General features: G+C 40.7%; 1 protein-coding gene across 2 annotated transcripts in view; it reads right to left on the bottom strand.

Annotated features, from left to right (window-relative positions):
* Nucleotides 1-19,431, bottom strand: part of TDRP (testis development related protein) — a 30,345-nt gene extending 10,914 nt beyond the window's left edge. Inside the window, exons 1-2 of one of the 2 annotated variants that reach the window (XM_054196893.1) lie at nt 18,929-19,431; nt 6,140-6,199 (exon numbers count right to left, since the gene is read on the bottom strand). In XM_054196893.1, the coding sequence (XP_054052868.1) occupies nt 6,140-6,199; nt 18,929-19,045 (177 nt within the window). In that variant the 5' untranslated portion in view covers nt 19,046-19,431. The remainder of the gene's footprint in view (nt 1-6,139; nt 6,200-18,928) is intronic. The other variant, XM_054196894.1, reaches the window with a different exon arrangement.
* Nucleotides 19,432-19,693: the final 262 nt, after the last annotated feature.

Below are 19,693 nucleotides of genomic sequence, written 5' to 3'. Positions count from 1 at the left end.
TTTTTTTTTACTATGGCTCTCATGTAACTCTGTCACGTACTAAAATCCCTCAAACCAGCCTGCTGCATTTCTGTATTTCTTTTCATTGTTCTTTAAAGACTTTTAACCTACAGACAAGCGCCACCACCAATGCAGCTGAACAGTTACAGCTGTATCTGCTGGTAGCTACAGCTCAGGAAGAAGCTCTTGAAACCACCATTCTCTGAAACCATCAGTTTGACACACGGTAGCTGCAAAGCCAAGAAATGCTGGGAACCATCACAAAAAGGATCAGAAAAATTCAGACAGCAGATCCATAAACAATCTAGTTAGAGGGATGCACCCACTAATATCTTAGAACAATGATTCTTGATGTTAGGGGAAGAGGCCCTAGAAACTGGGCAAGTGCTGCTCTCCCTGAACAGCATCTCCCATTGCCACAGTCAAAGACAAACTGCCAGACTGGCTGGGCCAGTCTCTGAATCGGCTGGGAATTTCTTACATTCTTAGAGAGCACGTGGAGAAAGACCCAGGCCTCAGAACAATTAGCTTCCTTGCAATGGATGTCAAAGGAAGGTCAATAAGTAAAAAAGAGGTGACACTTTGGTAAGCTGACTCCTCAACCCACCAGAGATTTATTTTATGTAAAATATTTGTTATGCAAAGTATGAAAATACTGTACTGATATGGTCTTAAAGCATCACTCCACTTGCAGAAGTTCTGTATTTCATTTTTATGATGTAACTGTCTACACAAAACTCAAAAGTACAACCCCCTAAAATTTTCCAAAAAGTTTATATACATAACTGACTAGCTTGTATTCTCAAACCTTTAAAGTATTTTTCCATGTGTCAGTGGTAAAAGAAATAACTCAACATCCAAAGTTCACAGAACCAACACAGCCTTACAGCTGGAAGGGACCTCTGGAGACCATCCAGTCTGACCACACTGCTCAAAGCAGGGTGAGCTTGAGCAGATTGCCAAGGATCATGCACAGCCAGGCTCTGAGTATCTCCACAGCTTGAGGATCCACAGCCTCTCTGGGCAACCTGTTCCAGGGCTTGACTGCCCTCATGTTGAAAACATTTTTTCTTATGTTTAAATGATATTTCTTCTATTTCAGTTTGTGCCCATTGCATCTTGTCCATTCACTGAGCACCACCAAAAGAGTCAGACTCCATCTTCTTTACACCCTCCCTGCTGCTCGTGTACACGCAGAAACCTTTCTTTTTGCTCTTCATTTTCCTCACCAGATTTGACTCTCAGTGGGCTTCATCTTTAATCCCATCCCCGCACGCTCAAGGAGTGTCTACATTCCCCCCAAGTCACTTGACCCGGTTTCCACCCTCTGTATTCTTCCCTTTTGTGTTTGAAGTTTTTCAGGAACATTTTGTTCATGCAGACAGGCCTCCTGCCACCTTTGCTTCTTTCTCTGCTTGATGGGATGGGCTATTCTTGAGCTTGGAGGAAGCAATCTTTGAAAATCAAAGCTGATTGATACCACCAGGTATACACTCAAAACTCCACGTTAAAAAAAAAATAAATTAAATTCAAGTTAAATGCCCATAAGGGACTGCTAAGAAAAGAGAGCGCTGTTAAGAAGGACTAGAATTGTTAACATCAGATGTTAGAAAGTCAAAACCATTAGAGGACCAGGTTGGATGCTGCAGGCTAGTATTTTTAAAAAATGACAATGAGAAACAAAGCAGAAATTTCTCAAGGTTACAGACCGGTCTCATACCCATTTGCCTATGGGAACATGGAGTATGCTTACCAGAACAACCATTAGTAAAGCTTCTTCCGTATCTTCCATTTTAGATTATGAAAATCTGTGCAGCACAATGCCCTGTGCAATCACCTAAAAGGATCAGCAGAAGTGAAATTACACATGCGTATTAATCCACCAACTGGCAGACTACTGAAAAACCATTATCATTGTCTGTCCCAACAGCATCTAAAGAGCTCAAGCCCAGAGCACAGATTCTTCCACTTCAGTAGAGGAAATTCCAGCTTATGAAGTACTCTTTCTCCACCATGAAAAGGATGCCATTTAATTAGCGTTTCTGAAACTGTGAGTACAAGTAGTCGCTTCTAGAACATCATGTAAAGGATGCAGTCTGTATCCCTAGTCAAACTGTCTGCTCTTTCTTGCTCTGTTTCCTTCTGCTTTGCTGATGCTTCATGTCCGTGCCCATCTGTCAGACAGACTCCCAGAAAGAAATCTCACAAGGTGGCAGAACTGGTTTATCAGACACTGCTGCTGAAAACGGTCAACCCAGTCCATTACCTGCTCACATTAATACCGCCTCCCTTATGCTATGGTTTTGTACCTGTGTGATACTGTGGAAAACCACCTCAAGTCACAAAGCCAGCAGAAATCTAACTCATTCATTTTTTGCATTCTTTTGGGCTAATGATAAAAATCAGCTCATTGAAAGATGCCAGAGTCAGACGGACACCAAAAAAATGTGGAAGTTAAGCATAAGCTACTATATCAGCTCAAGCACCCCTTGAAAGTTGCAGTCATCTATTGACTTCATTCCACACATACAGCTTTGTACATACAGGATGACTTCCCCAAACTTGCCCCCTAAGCTCCACTCTGTAAGTGTAGTAAGGGTTTTCTGCTTTGTTACCTGTATTGACTCAAGGGAATCAACTGCATATAAATTGCATATGTTGACTACCATTTTTCTTTCTATAGATAAAACAGGAAACAAATGTCTACTGACAGTTAGCTTTATAAAGTGCCCCAGAAAGGGACAACTCTTAAATTGGAAGTCTCCAACAAAATTGAAAGATACTACTACCAGAAATGACTTTAGGTATACCATTTTTCACCACATCAACAAATTCTGATGATTTACATGACTCTCAGTTTCCCATACTAGGTAAACAGCCAATGCATAATAAATGAACAATCGAAGAGTCTACTGGGAAACAGTAAAGCATCACTAAGACGACTTCAGTTAATTTTACTGTCAAAGGTACACAGTTAATCATTAGAGCTCTACTAGGGGCAAGAGGGTTCATGAAAAATTAGGCTAAAAGGCAACAAACCAGGAATACTAACAGTTGGGTACAAACTAAAGAACTAGATCAGTCCTAAAAGCAAATTTTAAAAGTACATTGCACAAAAAGAGTATGTAGGTACAGATGAACGTATATTAAAGAGGAAGACTGTGTAAATTTAAGTGAAAACAGTTAAATCCATCCATCAGATGGATGTGGTTAATATACACGAACACCTTATTATGGGAGGAAAAAAAAAAAAAATTACTCTGACTCTGAAATGGTAGTGCTTTATGCGTGGGTAACAGTACTTTCAATATATTCCAGTTAGACTTTTCTACTTCCCGACTGCCTGGCCAGCAGTGCTCTGGAGCACTGAAGTCCCTCTCTGCCAGCTACAAGAAGCCACATAACAAGAGTCTTAGCAACCAAAAATAGCAATTACAGCGGATTCTTGCTATATACCTGCAGTGAGAATCAACGTGTTCAATGCCTTTGTGCAGTTAAGCAGCTAATCCCTAAAAAGTCACTGCTCGGCATGTATGAAATGAGGTTTCCAGAAATTTATATTCTGGCCAAGTTTTAGCAGAACTTCACAAGTATTTTCACAGAGGATTGACAACTGGTGAATCAAAACCCTCCAGAAAAGTAGAGGCACTCCACAAAACACTTGCAGACATTTTTTATAAATGTAAACAAAACGAACGGATTTTCCTCTCAACCTTGACTGAGAAGAAACAATTGTTTGTCCTACGGCTTCCCTCCCTCCTCCCCTGAAAAAAATGAACCTAAAATAAAAAGCTAGAGATGGAATTTCCCATGTAAGTACCTTACAGTTCAATAAAATTACAACTGTTTTATAATAAAAAAAATGCCAGTCAGCTTTAATTAAAGAAGAATTGTTCCCACATTATAGGAAACTTATTCATAACATGCAAGAACTCAAATAACAGAAAGTGAAAAAGCAATCCCCTTCTAAATTTATCTTCCAGATATCAAAGCATTTGAAGGGGAACTTTCTCAACTCAACCACCTGCCGGTGTGCAGATCAATACTTAGTCTATTCTGTGGTGCACGTGAGCTCCAGGATTTGGCCCTACCAGAATCATAGAATGGTTTGGGTTGGAAGGGACCTTTAAAGGTCATCTAGTCCAACTCCCCTGCAATGACCCGGGACATCTTCAACTAGGATCAGGTTGCTCAGAGCCCCGTCCAACCTGACCTGGAATGTTTCCAGGGATGGGGCATCTACCACCTGTCCGGGCAACCTGCATTTCACCACTCTAAGAGTAAAGAATTTCTTCCTTCTATGTAGACTAAATCTACCCACTTTTAGTTTAAAACTATTGCCCCTTGTCCTATCCCAACATCTCCAATTTCATTATTAAAATGATTTATTTTGTTTCTCAAAACTTTTTGTCTCTTTTCAAAAGCTGGCCTAGTAACAACTGTAGACAAAGTCTTCACCGTGCTTTTAACTCAGAAGCTCAGCATGTAGGTGAAACTCCCAAGATTAGCTTTGCAGACGCCAAAGGGCCAGGCACAGCGTGAACACCGGTTCCAGATTTCTGCATTTCATGGAGCACCACTAGAGGGTTCACAGTTCCTCACTTTGAGATGTCACGAGGAGTTTTAACCAGCTATACCTGCCTTTCAGGAGAGCCGTGAAAAGGGAACTAGAAAATTCAGCATTGCAGTTAGCCTGTTGTCATGCTGAGTGGGCAGCTTCCTGCAGGAGCAGAAACTAAGACCATTTTCCAACCTCCACCTCCAGCCATCAGGACCAGCTCCTACTTTTGCACCTCCAAACCTAGGCCAAAGGCTTTCCTCTGAAAATGGGCATCAGGACTGTCTTAAAACTCAGGCTTTAAGAGAGCAGGAAGGCTGTCTCCCTAAAGGGCAGACATACCCTTCACGCACTGCCCTTTTCTTCGAGAACTTCATTGTTCTTCACCATACTGCTTCAACACGGAGACTGCTTTATTCATGACATGTGCATGCTGAAAAGGCCACATGTACAATTCAACAGCCTTTTATTAATATATTAAAGATTTCGGAACTTCTGGAACATCAATGTACTGACAGCTTCTAAGACGACAGAAGAACCAAATAAAATACAGAAAGTGCTTTCAGAAACAACAAGAAAGAGAAAATGAGAAGGGTAAGGTGGTTTTTTGTGAATACATTTTTAAGACAAGAGGGGTTTACTTTAAAACACAAAAATACCGCAGCTCAGTTGTTTGCCTTCCTGAGTGACTATGGGTCAAAAAAAAAAAAAAAAGCTTCACTATAAAATAAATTCTTTCCCTAAGCATTCATCATCTGGCATAAAATGAACAGTAGTTTATATTTTCTTAAAAAGGAATGCATTTCTTCTAAAACGTAGAAAAAGGTATAGTACTATCTCACTTTTCAGTGAAAATCAGGCTGCATCTGAAGTAGAACAAAAGGAAGAGGCAGATGTTCTGTGTATACATACATATTAATGTAAAGTATTCTATTACACTAATGAAACTATTTTAAAATGCTTTTCTCTATACCTATGGAATTTCAAAACAAGCTCTAGCGTATCATAACAACTTCCAGTTCTTTCATCTTCTACTAATGTATTTTAAGAACATTAAAAAAAATTCTTGGACACATATCAAGGTAAAAAAAAAGTAACTTGTATGCCTCCTTTTCTTTTCTGAAAGAGATATGAGATAAAAGTCCTTAATCTCTTGTGGTCAGAGAGACAGCTGAGATACCTACAATCAAATAAATAACCCAAATCCCGTCTACTTTTCATGTTTTCATTGCCTGTTACAGCTAATATTTAGTGCTTCCTTAGACTTCAGTTATTCCTGTGGCTGCTTATTTTTATTTTGTCTTTTAATATCTATCATGTGGAAGAAAAAAAAATAAATATTTGTTTCCTCCCTGTAATGAAAGGAAGTAAGGCAGCTTTCTAACTAATACTGCACTACTAATATTACTTCAGTGACAGCCCCATGACCAAATATCGTAAGCAATTAGAAAATCATCAATGAAGTACATAACTATACACCTTAATCAGGCTGTACATGAAAACCAGGTAACTTCCTAACATAAACTGACTGCGATATATATTATATAAAACATGTTACACCACCAAAGAACAGGTATTTACCTTTGTTGCAAGTTGTGACACTGAAGATGAAACTTCATCATGAAGAAACTGGTCTTTATTCTCAAAAACAAAAGGATAAAGATAAAAAAAGGCCCATAGTCAGTTTTGGTTTGACAATCAGCAGTGACACATTTTAGAGTATTCATAAATGCTTTTATTCTATTCAGCCCATCATAAAGAAAACTGACAAAATATGATCACAATGCAAAACTAAGCGAACACCACTACTAAAGTAAAAAATGTGAACACAACTGCATTTAGAATGATGAAAAATGCTGCACCAGAAGTAAAAAGCAAAACCAAACCCCTACAAAACCAAAAACTCCACAGCCCAAAGAGAGATCAAAGAAACCCTTGCATCATAACAATTTTAGTACAATTAGAATTAAAAATTTAATTTGCGTCTTAATAATCATGTCTGAATTTTTTGGGTCTAGACTGATTTTCCGAATACCATACTAGATGATGGTCTATGCAGTGTCTGTAGGCTGAGCGCAGAAGAATGTCCCAAGATTATTTCCTCCTTCATGTTAAAAAGCATTACATTTCCTTAACTCAACGACAGACTTTTGCCCACGTTCCTTTCCCCTCCATTTATAACTGTGTATTTCTGAAGAAAAACAGAGTACTGAAGATGTTAATGAAGGTAATTCATTAGGGTAGCATTTCTGCCCATCTCTGAATTAAGCTGGTGTCAGTACGCCCAGGCCATCCTGTTACTATCAACGTTCTCCTCAAGACAGGACAAGATCAGTGTTGGGAGCACTTTAGAGGCCAAAGAAAGATATAGGAAGTGGGGCGTAGCGTACAGGAATCATGTAATTTAAATTTCTTCAATTTATGCTTTAATGAGAAAAAGTGCTACTTTTTTTTTTGCTCTGCATGTAACTCTGAATACAAACAGTCCCCAAGTACAAAACAAGAACAGCTACCTGTAATTATTTAACTCCAGTTCCAAGAAAAAACAAAATTACAACAGAATGGTTTATGGAAAGTGTCTTCAAAGTGGCAGTTTCAGAGAATCCCTGTATTCACTTTGGTGTATCTTCTGCTTATGTCAGGCAATTACTGTTTCAAAACCAAATTTATCAATTCCTTCCTTTTCAACTGAATTAAATGTTAAGGAGCTGATATGCTCTTAGTTCCATAACCTTAATTTTCTTTTAGGGTAACTCCACACGCAAATATCCCAAGACACACAAAACACACAGCATCCCAGCTCCTATGCATTACCAGAGAACTCCTTCACTTTACTAACAGCATCAGAAAGAGGTGTGAAAGGCGGCATGAGAAGCATTAGATATTTCTAGTCATGTGGGGGACCACATGTTACCAGCTTCATTTTGAGAGACCAGCTTCAAATCCTGTGCATCTTTTTTTGTTATATTTATTTTTTATAAATATATTGTTTTATATTTATTTATTTGCCTACTAACATTTCTGTTTATTTTACAGGCAGTATTTTGTACTATACACGGGACAGGGATGGAGTTAGGAGCATTTCTAGAAACAGCGTGAAGACCATCACACTATAGTTCAATAATAACTGTATGTTGAAGTGTCCTGTAGCGACAGGACAAGGGGTAATGGTTTTAAACTAAAAGAGGGTAGATTCAGACCAGGTATAAGGAAGAAATTTTTTTATGATGAGGGTGGTGAAACACTGGCACAGGTTGCCCAGAGAGGTGGTAGGCGCCCTGTCACTGGAAACATTCCCGGTCAGGTTGGACGGGGCTCTGAGCACCCTGATCTGGTTGAAGATGTCCCTGCTCATTGCAGGGGGTTGGACTAGATGACCTTTTAAGGTCCCTTCCAGACCAAACTATTCTATGAAATAAAGTGATTTGCAGACAGATAGCTTTACTTGTTGGGGCAGAATAAAAAGTCTTGAACTCCTATTATCATCCAAAATGAGAATATTCCTTCCCGTGGATCTTAACAAGTTATTTAACTTCTAGATTTCAGTTGGCTGTCATTAACGCAGGAGAATATTATTGTAGATGGGATACCAAAAATGACGAAGTTTTGTGTAGTACTCTAAAAAGAAATTCAATTACTTTTTTCCTTTTTTCTTTCTCTCCTTTTAAGAGAATCATTGGCAATGTTTTAAATGGAAACACCACACACATATACCATGTCAGAAATTTCCTTGTTTCTCCTCAACACGCTCAAACATTTGGATGAGGTTGCAAAGCCTTAGACTTAACATGATGGCATCTCTGCTGGGACACAGGATAAGAGCTAGAGAATACTTCATCTGATTTGTCGAAATTTTTCCCAAGAAGAAGAAAAACCAAAAAGAAAACAAGAAGTAGAAGAGCCTCTAGGGGAAGTATAGGAAGAGGAGAAATTATCTCAGACATCCAGAGCTGGCAGAGCAACCAGTTTCAACAACCAACAATACTGTCTCCAGAACAAATAAGACACTGTTAGTACCTTCCAAAGAAATAACACCTCTCATTTTAATTCTTGCAGCTCTCCAAGTATCTTAAGAAGGATAATAAAAATATGAAAGTGCATAAAGAGACTTCATGCTCTACTACAGAGAAGAGAAAAGATGAAAGAGTGAAGGCATACAGCCTCTAGCAAGCCAGAGCACAAGGAAGCAAGAGCACGAAGCTACTTTCACACTGAAAGCTTCTATGGGAAAACAGAGAGATGCAATGAGCACCTCATACAGCTAAGCAGTCAGCATAATAAAATGCGACTACCCTTGTTGATAAAATATGTAATTCACAATAGTAGACAAAAAGGGGTATTTGTTCGCTTCTTTAGAAGTGTGACAACTAGGGCTGTGTTTCTGCGTTAATACAATGCTACTACTCACAGATGTGCAAGGTACTACCTCATAAGGAATGAGACAGTAGTTTGCAGTAACTACGCTCACACAAGGGAGGCTGATGGTAAGAAGACAACACAAAGTTTAAAGATATCAAATACAAGGATTGAAAGATATGAAACCCTTACGAAAGCAACTGGTGAGAATCCAATACCTAAAATTGATTTTTTGGGGTGGAAGACCTATGAAATATCCATAGCATCCTTTTTAAGATACACTGCCTAAGAGAAGGAGACTTGGACAACTGTGGTGTGCTTGTGATGTCCATCCATACATCCCATGTGCTCACAGTAACTCTTGATTGAAACTGGCCAGTAGGTTTGAATTCAGCAATCTCAAAGAGACTAGATTTCGAAACATTTTGTGGAAAATCCATCACTAAGGAAAGCTGAGAAAAGCAGACTAACATCCCACAGAAGGAATAAAATGCGGGAGGAGCACATGTGGGGGTTCAGAGCCATGGCCCACATCACAGGGAGGGACCTGTGCACTGTGTGGTAGGGATGGGTTGTGTATTAAAAAAAAAGACAACAGAGGGAAAGAGAAGACAGAGGGAGGGGACCAGTGCCATCACTGGGAAGAGCCAAGGAAAAAAGATGAGAAGTCATATATAACCCGTCTTCACTTGTTACCCATAGAATAATTAGCGTTCTTCAGTGATAAACATTAGTACCCCCTCTTCTGATGCATATTCTCTATTTTTGTTACCATTCAGAGATCAGGGAGCCTACAATTTGGTTTTCCCAATTTGCTTTAGGGGACGATCTACTGTACCGCTACATGTAAAGAGTGAAGATGAGCTTTCTATATCATGCAGCATAACACACACTGACACCAAACACTTACAAATTATTTCAGCGTATTTTAATCTGAGCAGTTTACAGTTACAATTCTTTTTTTTACTTCAATTTAAGAAAAATGCATGGACCACATTATAGTATTTAATAACTAATAGGTGACTAAATGCTAACACTAGTGGGAAATGCTGATCAGCAACCTGAATAGCCTTCCAGTTCTGGCAGGGGAAGGTTGGTATGCGCACTGTGTTTTCATAAGGAAACAAGTGCCCTTTTGTTGGACATACTGCAAACCATAAGGTACTCAAGGGATTAATTCAACTAGCACACAAATCTTTTTGTACAGAGATCAAAACTGTAATCTACTTCCCTCAGCTTCCTTTGTGGTAAAGTAATTAATTAGTCTCTTTAGATCATTCACTTTCATAATTCAGGCCAGGATGAGGAACGCTGGACATCAAAGAGTTAAGGCAAATAATAGCATCATCTCACCCTGCATGCCCTTCTTTTGCTCTAGTACATAAAATGGTGTATTATCGATTTTCTCTACCCAGTTGTGGAACCTTCCTATCGTACACATACTAGCTGTCAAAGCTGAGTGCACGTAAGAGTACACAAGCTATTATTAAAAGAGTAGGTCCTTTTGGTGCAAATTCTCGCCCTTCTACTGACCTATTATATCCCCTCTGCCTAGCATCACATCTCATCAAGGACTGAGCATAATTTAAAGTCTAGGTTATCATGCCTGTAAGTGCAAATTAGTTTATGATCCACAAATCTATAATTTAAGTGGAAAAAACCTAAAACAAACACCACCTCGAGAGATACACTCCAGGGCAGAATTTAACACAATTCCCAGTATTCCACAAACCCCACTAAATAATGTAGTGATAGGAGAAGGGAAGGTTAAAAAAAAAAAATTAAAAAAAAAAATCACTCAGGAAATCACAAACCTGAAAGTTAAGCTCTGAAGTTGGGAAGATTCCCAAAACACTGATTACAAACCAAACAGTTGAACAACTCTGTATACACAGCCTGACCAGAAACAGTCAGCACAGATTCAGATGAGAAGATCATGCTGCCAGATCACAGTCTTAAAATACAGCTATAACAAAAAAAAAAAAAAAAAAAAAAAAAAAAAGTTTCCTTGGGTTTGAGCAGGATCTTGCTATAACGTCAAATGAAATAAACAAGACTAAAGCAGATTATTAATGCAAAAGTCACTCTGCTTATCTAATTTTAGAACTAAATCAAAACCAATGCAAAATGTACTCAAAACATGAGTAAGAAGAAAGTTAACAGCAGAAGATCAGTGGCATCGGGCCTCATTTTCTTTGCTGCACCTATAATATACACCTGGGAAAAGTCAATGTGTGGATATATGCTTTCTGAGTCATGAAATTGAGGCAAAAGTGATCAAATGTAAACAGGCACCAAAACAACTATACTATTTTCAACGTATTCTTTTAACACAGCTGAAAAATAGAGCTGAACTGTACCTGAACACTCACAGAAAACTGAACATGTCCTTTAAGGAAAAAACAAGGTTTGCAATTGTAACAAATGAAGGATGCATTACTCAGTCATACGTTTCTTCTGGGATGCAGGGCTATGCGTTCAGCAAACGTAACTCCCATGCTGAACCCTGAATTGCCTCTGCTCCTTTCTGGTAGGAGTAGCCTAGACTGAGATCAAGATCATTTCATTAGTCTTGTCCATATTTCATCTGCTGCTAGATCTCAGTTGTCCATTTGTACATCCCTAAAGCAAGTGAGTGAACCAAACTAGCCATCTGGGCAGCTGGTGTAAATTGAAAACTTCCTATGAATATCACCAATGAAAAATATTAACCTAGGCATTTCTGAAGTTTGTTCATGGTCAAGAGTGATTCAGTATTTTAAACTCATTTTTCTCTTCTATAAAAAAATACTTTTCCACTCCAGATTGCTCACTACACTCAGAAAAACATCTACATTATGACAATAAACTATTTTAAATGCCACTGAGACTAAATAGTGACAGCGACTCCTAATGTGCAAGTTTCCTCTGCCAGTCTTCCGCAAAACTGAAAATACTTTGTCCATAAAGAAAAGGAAAATGCAAAAGTCTAAGTATGTTAAAGAATTGTACTTTCATCTTGGGATATATTTAGTAGACAACACTAATCTTGAAACATGCTTCTAAAATACAATTCATCAGTCCACCTCTAGAAGAACTTATTTCACTCCGCCAACTTTAAAAAGTCCAGGTGACCATTTTGGATACAACAACCCATCCAATGCATTTAAAAGTGCTTCCATCTTCTAGGCTTCAGTATTTCATAACTACCTATTATCCACTAAACTGACCAGAAGATGAAAAACAGTTTTCCTACGTTTTCGCCTTTCAAATTATTATTAATACTGAATAAATTAAGATGATGCTCTTTCCTTCAGCATCCTTAGCATTTTCACAAACTGCTTCATTCATCCACTTCAGTTATTGCTTCACATTCCATTACATTTTAAAATAGAATATCAAAATTATTTCCATATTTTTACTGCCAATTGATATAAATGGCCAATTGTACTGGAGAAGATTAATTTCAGAATGTAAGTATTTACATAAGAATACTTTTGTAGTTCTGCATTTTATTGGCATTACAAAGAGAAACATCAGAACACCAGATTCCTACACTCTGTTTTTACATCAATACACAGGTTATTCTATTAATTCTACTAATCACATTATTGTGGATCTCTGTAGTAAGTGGTTATAAGACATCTTACTCAGACTTTGCTTCTATGAAATATTTTTGGAAGAATGTTATTAAAAATTAAACACCTTAAAGATATTTTAAAAAGCTCAGCTCATTAAGAATTTAATTTTGCCCAATTTATAATATTTCAAATATGCTTCAAGAAACGGAAACAGCTGCATTAAGATCAAAATACCATCAGTGTCAAAGCCAAAATAAAGGTCAAATAATCAATTTGACTTCAATTGCTGCGACAATTCAAATATTCCAGTGAAGTTTTCAATTTTGATGAAATTTCGGATGAAAACTTGTCAATTATTTTTAACAACTTTTCCACACTAGAAGTTCATATTTGCTTTTTTCTGATACAGAAAACAAACCAACAGATGCCAATTCAAAAGACAGTATCTGATACACAATTTTTATTCAATCGTGGCGTTTGCAATTAAATTGCATATCTTCAACTAAGCTCTTGCATGAGTAATGGCGATATTTTCATAGTATAGTTTCTCCAAAACAGGTTGAACGCATTATTTTTGGTTATAGAATTCACCAGCACGTGGACTGCTTCCTTTTGACACACAGCTTTTATCAGCACTTGTGGTGTTCACACAGACATGTCCTGAAGCTCCTCATAAAGAACCATTGGCAAAAGTTCTCGGAAATGTACCTCTGATGATGACAGAACTGAAGGTCAGTCTACCTGGAAAGTGTTCAGTAATGTCTAATAACTCTACTTATGTTATGGATGTCCTCACGCAATCTGGCAAATAGTCTCTATAAACGCAAGGAAAAAATTATAAACCTATATTACCAGTAAAGAATTGAATATATTCAAACAATTAATTCTTTCTCAAAAAGCACTATATTTTAGTTTGTATATTAAAGGTAGCAAGTCCAGCACTGTTAGGAAAGTATGGCTCCAGAAACCTCACAAAACCCCATGAAGATATAACAAATAGCTTAGGGAAAGCGGATCTCAGGCAATGATGTGGAGGAGAAGATAGTGGTTTTGTCGATCAGTGAAAAGGGATGATTCTGTATCAGGCTGGAGGGGAGGAAGACAGAGAAGGCTGCTGGCAAACAGAGGTGATCAGAGACGGTAAAGTAGAATTGGCTCAAGGAAAGATACAACAAGTGATAAAAATGACAAATGGGGGAGAGGAAGGGGATGTACTAAGAAAAACCTTGAAAGCAAGGACAGCGATTTAAATGTAAATGTCCTGAAACAAAGGGAGGCCAGCTGAAGAAACGGAAACCGAAGGATGAGGAGGACTTAAATTTTATGCCACGAGCAACAACATTAATGTCAGCAACGGGATTTGCCAAGACTAGGGGATGGGGAAAGGCAGCGTAGGTTATTAGGAGCTGCAGAGGAAGTAATCACTGTCAGGATGGGAAGTGAGGGTCTGCACAAGAATTTCAGCAGTCTAGACAGAAAGAAAAATAATAATAATTGGGGAAAAAAAAAAAAGCAGACCTGGACTTTATAGAGGAAACAGTAATAAAGTATTGGACATAAATCTGCTTTTGCACAACAGATAAAAACTACTGACAACCTTCACCTTGCAGGCTTGACTGAAAGGAAAAGATAGCTACTGATGTTGTCTATAGTAGGAGACCAACCAGACGACACGTGCTTTGTAGGACTTCTAAGAGTCAGAATAAACCAACAGAGAGGAGGTAAGAGGTGAGAAGCAGATTTGATGCAGGTTAACCACGTAAAGTCGACAGTATAAATAAGAAAGTGAAGCACAGCAAGACTGTGAGAAAGAGGACCCACTCAAGAAGCTGCTGAAAGAGGAATGTGACAAGAAGGAAGAAAAGCAAGAAAGGCGGGGAAAGGAAGGGCTCAGGAAAGTCTTCGCCATCAGTCCCACAATCTAAAGTTCAAGAATGATGACAGAATACAGGTGATGGATTTTAGCCAGGAAAATGTCACAAGAACAACTCTGATGAAGAGAAAAAAAACAGGCTAGCAGAGAGGAGAAGGTATGAAGGAATTACAAAAGTACTGCAGGCAAAGCCTGAGACTCACTGAAATGGTTAGAGAGTGAAGGAAAGGCATTAGCTGGATTAACATTGACTGCTTTATTTTTTAATTAAAAAATACCCTTATTCAATGTATTAGAAGAACATAAGAAATGCTGCTCAGCTCCCACCCATTCCTGCAGGGCCTGTCTGAGTTCAACTCATTCCAAGATGAAAGACAGTATTAAAATTGTACCAGAGACTTAAACATCTTCATTAAAATAGATAACTAAAATTCTGTATAGCCAACTTTAAAATATCCAGTGAGCAAGTCTAAACAAAATTCAGCATAAAACATGTTCTTGCACATATTCTCTTTGAACATAACAAAAAAAAATTACAATCGGGGAGAACAGATCAAGGCTAAGGATCTGAAATATTTTTACATGAAAGATAAAGTTGCAGAAGGTAATATAGGTCAGCCTGACACCCATCCACTACCCTAATATATAAATGTATTTTTAAAGTTGAGCACCATTTTACGTCAGAGTTACATGTGATATTGACACAGTATTGATATCCCTGAGGACTGATTACACACGATAGCAGGATTGAATCAAAGAGACTGCCAAAACACTGCCTTCCAGAAGTTAAAACCCAACATTTTTCCCTTTCCAAAAATATAGCTACAGTTTGAAACATAATGACTATATTACAAAGTGAATGCGAGTTTGGCATGCATCACTGTACATTTTTAGCATATTTGGATAGAGACACACAAAAAGCACATTAATTTAATTGTATACATGTGTACTATTTACATGTGTTAAGTTGCCTTCACGTACTAATTGTAACTTTAGCCAATAAAGCACCTTCATTGCATAAATTAAAAATATTCATGCTTCAAAGCATAAATTAAAATTAACTTCTAAGATTCAGTCTAAAACTGTCTGGTCTAACAAAATATACAATAATCCACACATTTATTTACATAAGTACTGTTTCAAAATTTACTTGTCTTTCTTATCTCAGGAAACACCTTACTATTTTAAAAAAAGTGTTGACAATTCAAAGTGCTTGAATGTATGCAGAAACTTTTGCTAAAAAGTGGCCAGAGGCTGACAGTTCCCTCCCATCACAATTTTCATGTTCTAAAATTTGTTTTTCTTCTCCCCTGGAACAAAATCAAACCATTCTGTATGCCACAAAACCAGAACTGTCAAAACTTCTCTTTTTAGATCAAACTAAGTTTTTCTATTTAAGAACTACGAACTTCTACAAATTCAAATGTCTGCTTGAGTAAGCCCAGATCAGGTTTCCATATCTAAATAGGATGATTAAAATTTCTGTAGAGTAACAAAGGGGGTTTGTTTTTTGTTGGTTTTTTTTTTTTAAACTTATAGTAGCCTAATTCTTTGTTGCTGTCTGCTACTGCAATGTCCTAATTATGAGGTGGCACAGAGAGAACTCCTTCACTCTTTCTCAGCTTTGAAGAAACAACATATAGCACCAACACATTTCATTATGCTGGAACACTTTCAACCTGGTCTGTTTTAATGACATAGATGTGACTACCAATTTCTTTTCTTTGAAGTAAAAAGCATTATTTATAGCATGAACGGTAGAAGCTTAAGGATTTTCTTGCCACTTGCCCATTAAAAATGAAAATAAAGACAGAGGATAGTTGTTGGGGAAAACAACATATCATAAATCAAAGTCAAAATGTGACAACTATGGTTCATCTTCTCTTTACCAAACGACGTATCAGAAAAGAACCTAGAGGAAATGAAACCCAACAGTAAACTTTTGCATGAAATCTAATACTGGGATTTCTTAATTTACTAAAAAGCACTCAAACAAATTATCTGGATTTTGGTCCTCAAGACAGAAAATCAGGCAAGTACTGGATTCTCATCCTTTTGATGAGGTAATCCTTCATTCACAGCTTAAGCAGGCTGTACCATGACAACTTACAGAGAGAGGGGCTGAGGAAGAGCAAGACTTTCTCATGCAAAGGTAAGGTACCAAGCGAACTGCTCCTCTAACTCCTCCTGTAGCTCTGGTGGTGCTACTGTCCTCCAAAGTCAGGGGTTTGGGCAATGCAGGTCAGGACGCAGCAGTAGTGAAGTGCGGATCACTACCAAATCCCCCTACACATTACTGGATTTCACTCCCTTGCAATCATATTATTGGGAGCAAAAACAAGTTCTGATGAAACATCAGCAATGTCAAAGACTAAAAGCAAGGCCCTTGAACCAGACCAGCTATTAACAAGCTGAACAAGCACATTTGGTTACCTCACGCTTTCTCCTTGACACCTGTCTCAGCCATGTTTTAGACATACTGTACCTACAGCTGACCTAGAAGCTGCCTTTGAGAGATCATGAGAATTACAACGTTAGTCAGGCGGTCATAGCTTTCCATATAGTCTATCATTCCTTAAAGTGTACATAAACTCTAAAATAACTACAGTTAAATGTTTTTTGGGGTGGGTTGGTTTTTCTTCCCCTCAGTTGTCAAATCTTCTTGATTTTAACAGGCAAAACAACTAATAGCTTGTGGTCTTCATTGCAGTTTCTGCACCAAGCTACACTACAGCCTTGCTAACTTCTCTGAATCCTCTGTCTTCAAGAATATTTCATTTAGTGCCTTAGAATAATATATTTTTCCCCTGCCACCTCCAATACCAAAAAAGCATCTTTTATTCCAGTGCCATTGGTAATAGACACTGTGGGAGTTGGAAAGGAATTTTCTTAAAACTGATGAAAACAGCAAACCGTTTGCACCAGAAATCATTGTCATCACCATTATTACTTGAGGCCACCACTAACGGAACAGAAGCCCAGGAAAGTAAAGACAATCGGACAGGACAGAAAAAACACCAAATAAACAAACAAACCCTAACCTCCTAAAGTTGAGGACTGGGAGAACTGTCAGGGCAGAAGTCTGAAGAATCATCTTCTGACTGGGAGGCTAAGGTCAGGAACCTCACAGGGGGGTTGGAGCATTTGTGGTAGAGAAGAGCAGCAGCGAATAGTCAGTGGGATTTACTGGAAGCTCTCAGTAACCTTTGGTGTTCAAGGAGGAGGTAAGAAACTCTAGCAGGCCTATGGACAGCACAAGCCAGCAGCTTAGTGAAAACAGTGGAAGTTTCCAAGCACCTGAGGACTGGAACTGCAGGAAGGAGAGGTTAGTTGTTGTAGGAGAGGTTGTGGGAGATACTTCAGGTCGCCTCTAACCCCACAATCCCCCTTCATCCCCTGAAGGGTGTGTCCAAAATGAGTATCTGTTCTTCCTCTCCCACAGGAGAAAATCCTACTCACCCATAATCTTCACAGCTGCTGTCAAACGAGTAGCAAGGGCTAGGGCTCTTCTGTTCACTGTGCAGGGGAAAGGACAAGGCTAGGCTCACCTGGGGAGCAGATGGGTGACTCTGGGTACTGGAAGATGGAGGCAATAACTGCTGCGATTGGGAGATGCTGCTCTTCAGCAGCAGCCATGCACATTGACAACCCATAGCAATTGTCAACCAGAAACTCAAGTGGCAGGCAGATTATCCAGATGCCTACCTTGCTGGAAGAGCTGGAATGTAAGACAGCCATAGGGCGGGAAGTTGGATGGGTTTTTGTACCTTCTTTTGAATACAAACCTCACCAGTTTGCAGCTCGGGGCAACTGCTGGCTTTAGATAGGCAGAGCTCCTGCGACCTCTCACACTACATCTAAAGATACTCTGTGGCAACAGACGATCAGTTCAGCAACAAAGCAGTATCGGCCAGTGTAACAGGCTTCTGAGCTGGATTGATGCCTAATTGTTATCAAGTTTTTGAAAGCAAGTCAACAAACATTCTTTTAGTTGTTATGCCTGATACTCAACTGATACCCTTCCTTTCAGGTTGTATTTGTTAAGCGACCAGTACTTTGAGAAGGTCACCGCTGGCATTTAACTTATCGTTTAACAATGAAAGCTTTCAAATAAGATTGCAGCTATTTAAAGATAACCAACTACCATTATTGAAAACTATAGAAAAAGGAACCCTGCCAAAACGGCGGCGCCCTACCCAAACGCGCACACATCTGCAAACGAAGATGATGCTCTTACAAACGTAACACTGTTTTAATGCCTGGTGCTTAACAGATGGGTTGCAGTGCCCCTGGCTAGGGCCGGGAAGGAAAGCACCCTGCGGTGCGGAGCCACCGGAACGAAGGACAGCAAACCCCAGCGCGGCCGGCGGCTGGCCGACAACCGGGGAGGACAGATCCCTCAGCACCCCAAAAACCCGGCTGACAGCCGCGCAAACACCGCCTGCCCCCGACCTGCCGCCACATCCAGGGTGGGAAAAGTGATTACTCATGCCGGAGGGGAGCGGGGCCGGGCCCGACGACCCCTCCCCGGGCCCCGCGGGGCTTCCCCGCCGCCGCCCCCGCCGGGCCCCGCGCTCCTACCTGAGGGGCCGCGAAGGCTGCGGCAGCGGCGGCGGGCGGCGGGCCGCGGGGCCGCGTCTCCTCCTCCTCGGGCGAGTCGTCCAGCAGAACTTTGCTGCTCTTGTTGAGCTTCCACATGGCGGGCGCCGGGTTGGGGCGGGGGTGGCGGCTCCCGCCTCTCTTCGTCCCGGCAGCGAGCGGGCCCCAGGCGGGAGCGGCCGCTGCCTCCGCAGCCCCGGCCGGGGCGGCTGGGCTGGCTTGGGCTCGGCAGGGCTGTCACCCCGCCGGGGGCTCCCGAGGCGGGTGGGAGGAGCGCTGCCTGGCTCCGGTACCGGGAGGCGACCGCCGGCCTGCTGGCGGCCCACCGCCCCGCCTGGCAGCTGAGGGGGAGCCGGCTGTGAGGAAGATCCCTCCCGCGGCGGCAGCAAGGCGGACAGCGGGCAACGCCCCCCTCCCCGCGCTGTGCCGCTCCTCACCTGCCGCCTCTCCCCGCCGGAGCCACCGCCCGCAGCCGCCGCGCCGCCGCTGCCATGTTTGCGGGGGCGGAGGGGGGGGGGGGGGGGGGGGGGGGGGGCTTTCCCGTCACCACGGCAACCGGCCCGGCGCCGGCCCCGCTCTGACAGCGCCGAGCCCGCACGGCTGCCTCCCGCCCGCCCCGCCGGGCCCTGGCTGCGGAGGTCCCGGCCGGCCGCCGAGCCCCGGGCAGCACCCCAGGCCTTGCCCCGGGCAGGGGGAAGAGCCCCCACAGCCTTCCGCTCCCTCAGGGAGAAGGCCCCTCCGGGGGCC

This window comes from Rissa tridactyla, chromosome 3, assembly GCF_028500815.1.
Source record: "Rissa tridactyla isolate bRisTri1 chromosome 3, bRisTri1.patW.cur.20221130, whole genome shotgun sequence".
Lineage (NCBI taxonomy): Eukaryota > Metazoa > Chordata > Aves > Charadriiformes > Laridae > Rissa > Rissa tridactyla.
Note: the sequence above shows the minus strand (reverse complement) of the source record. Positions and strands in the feature narration are given on the sequence as shown.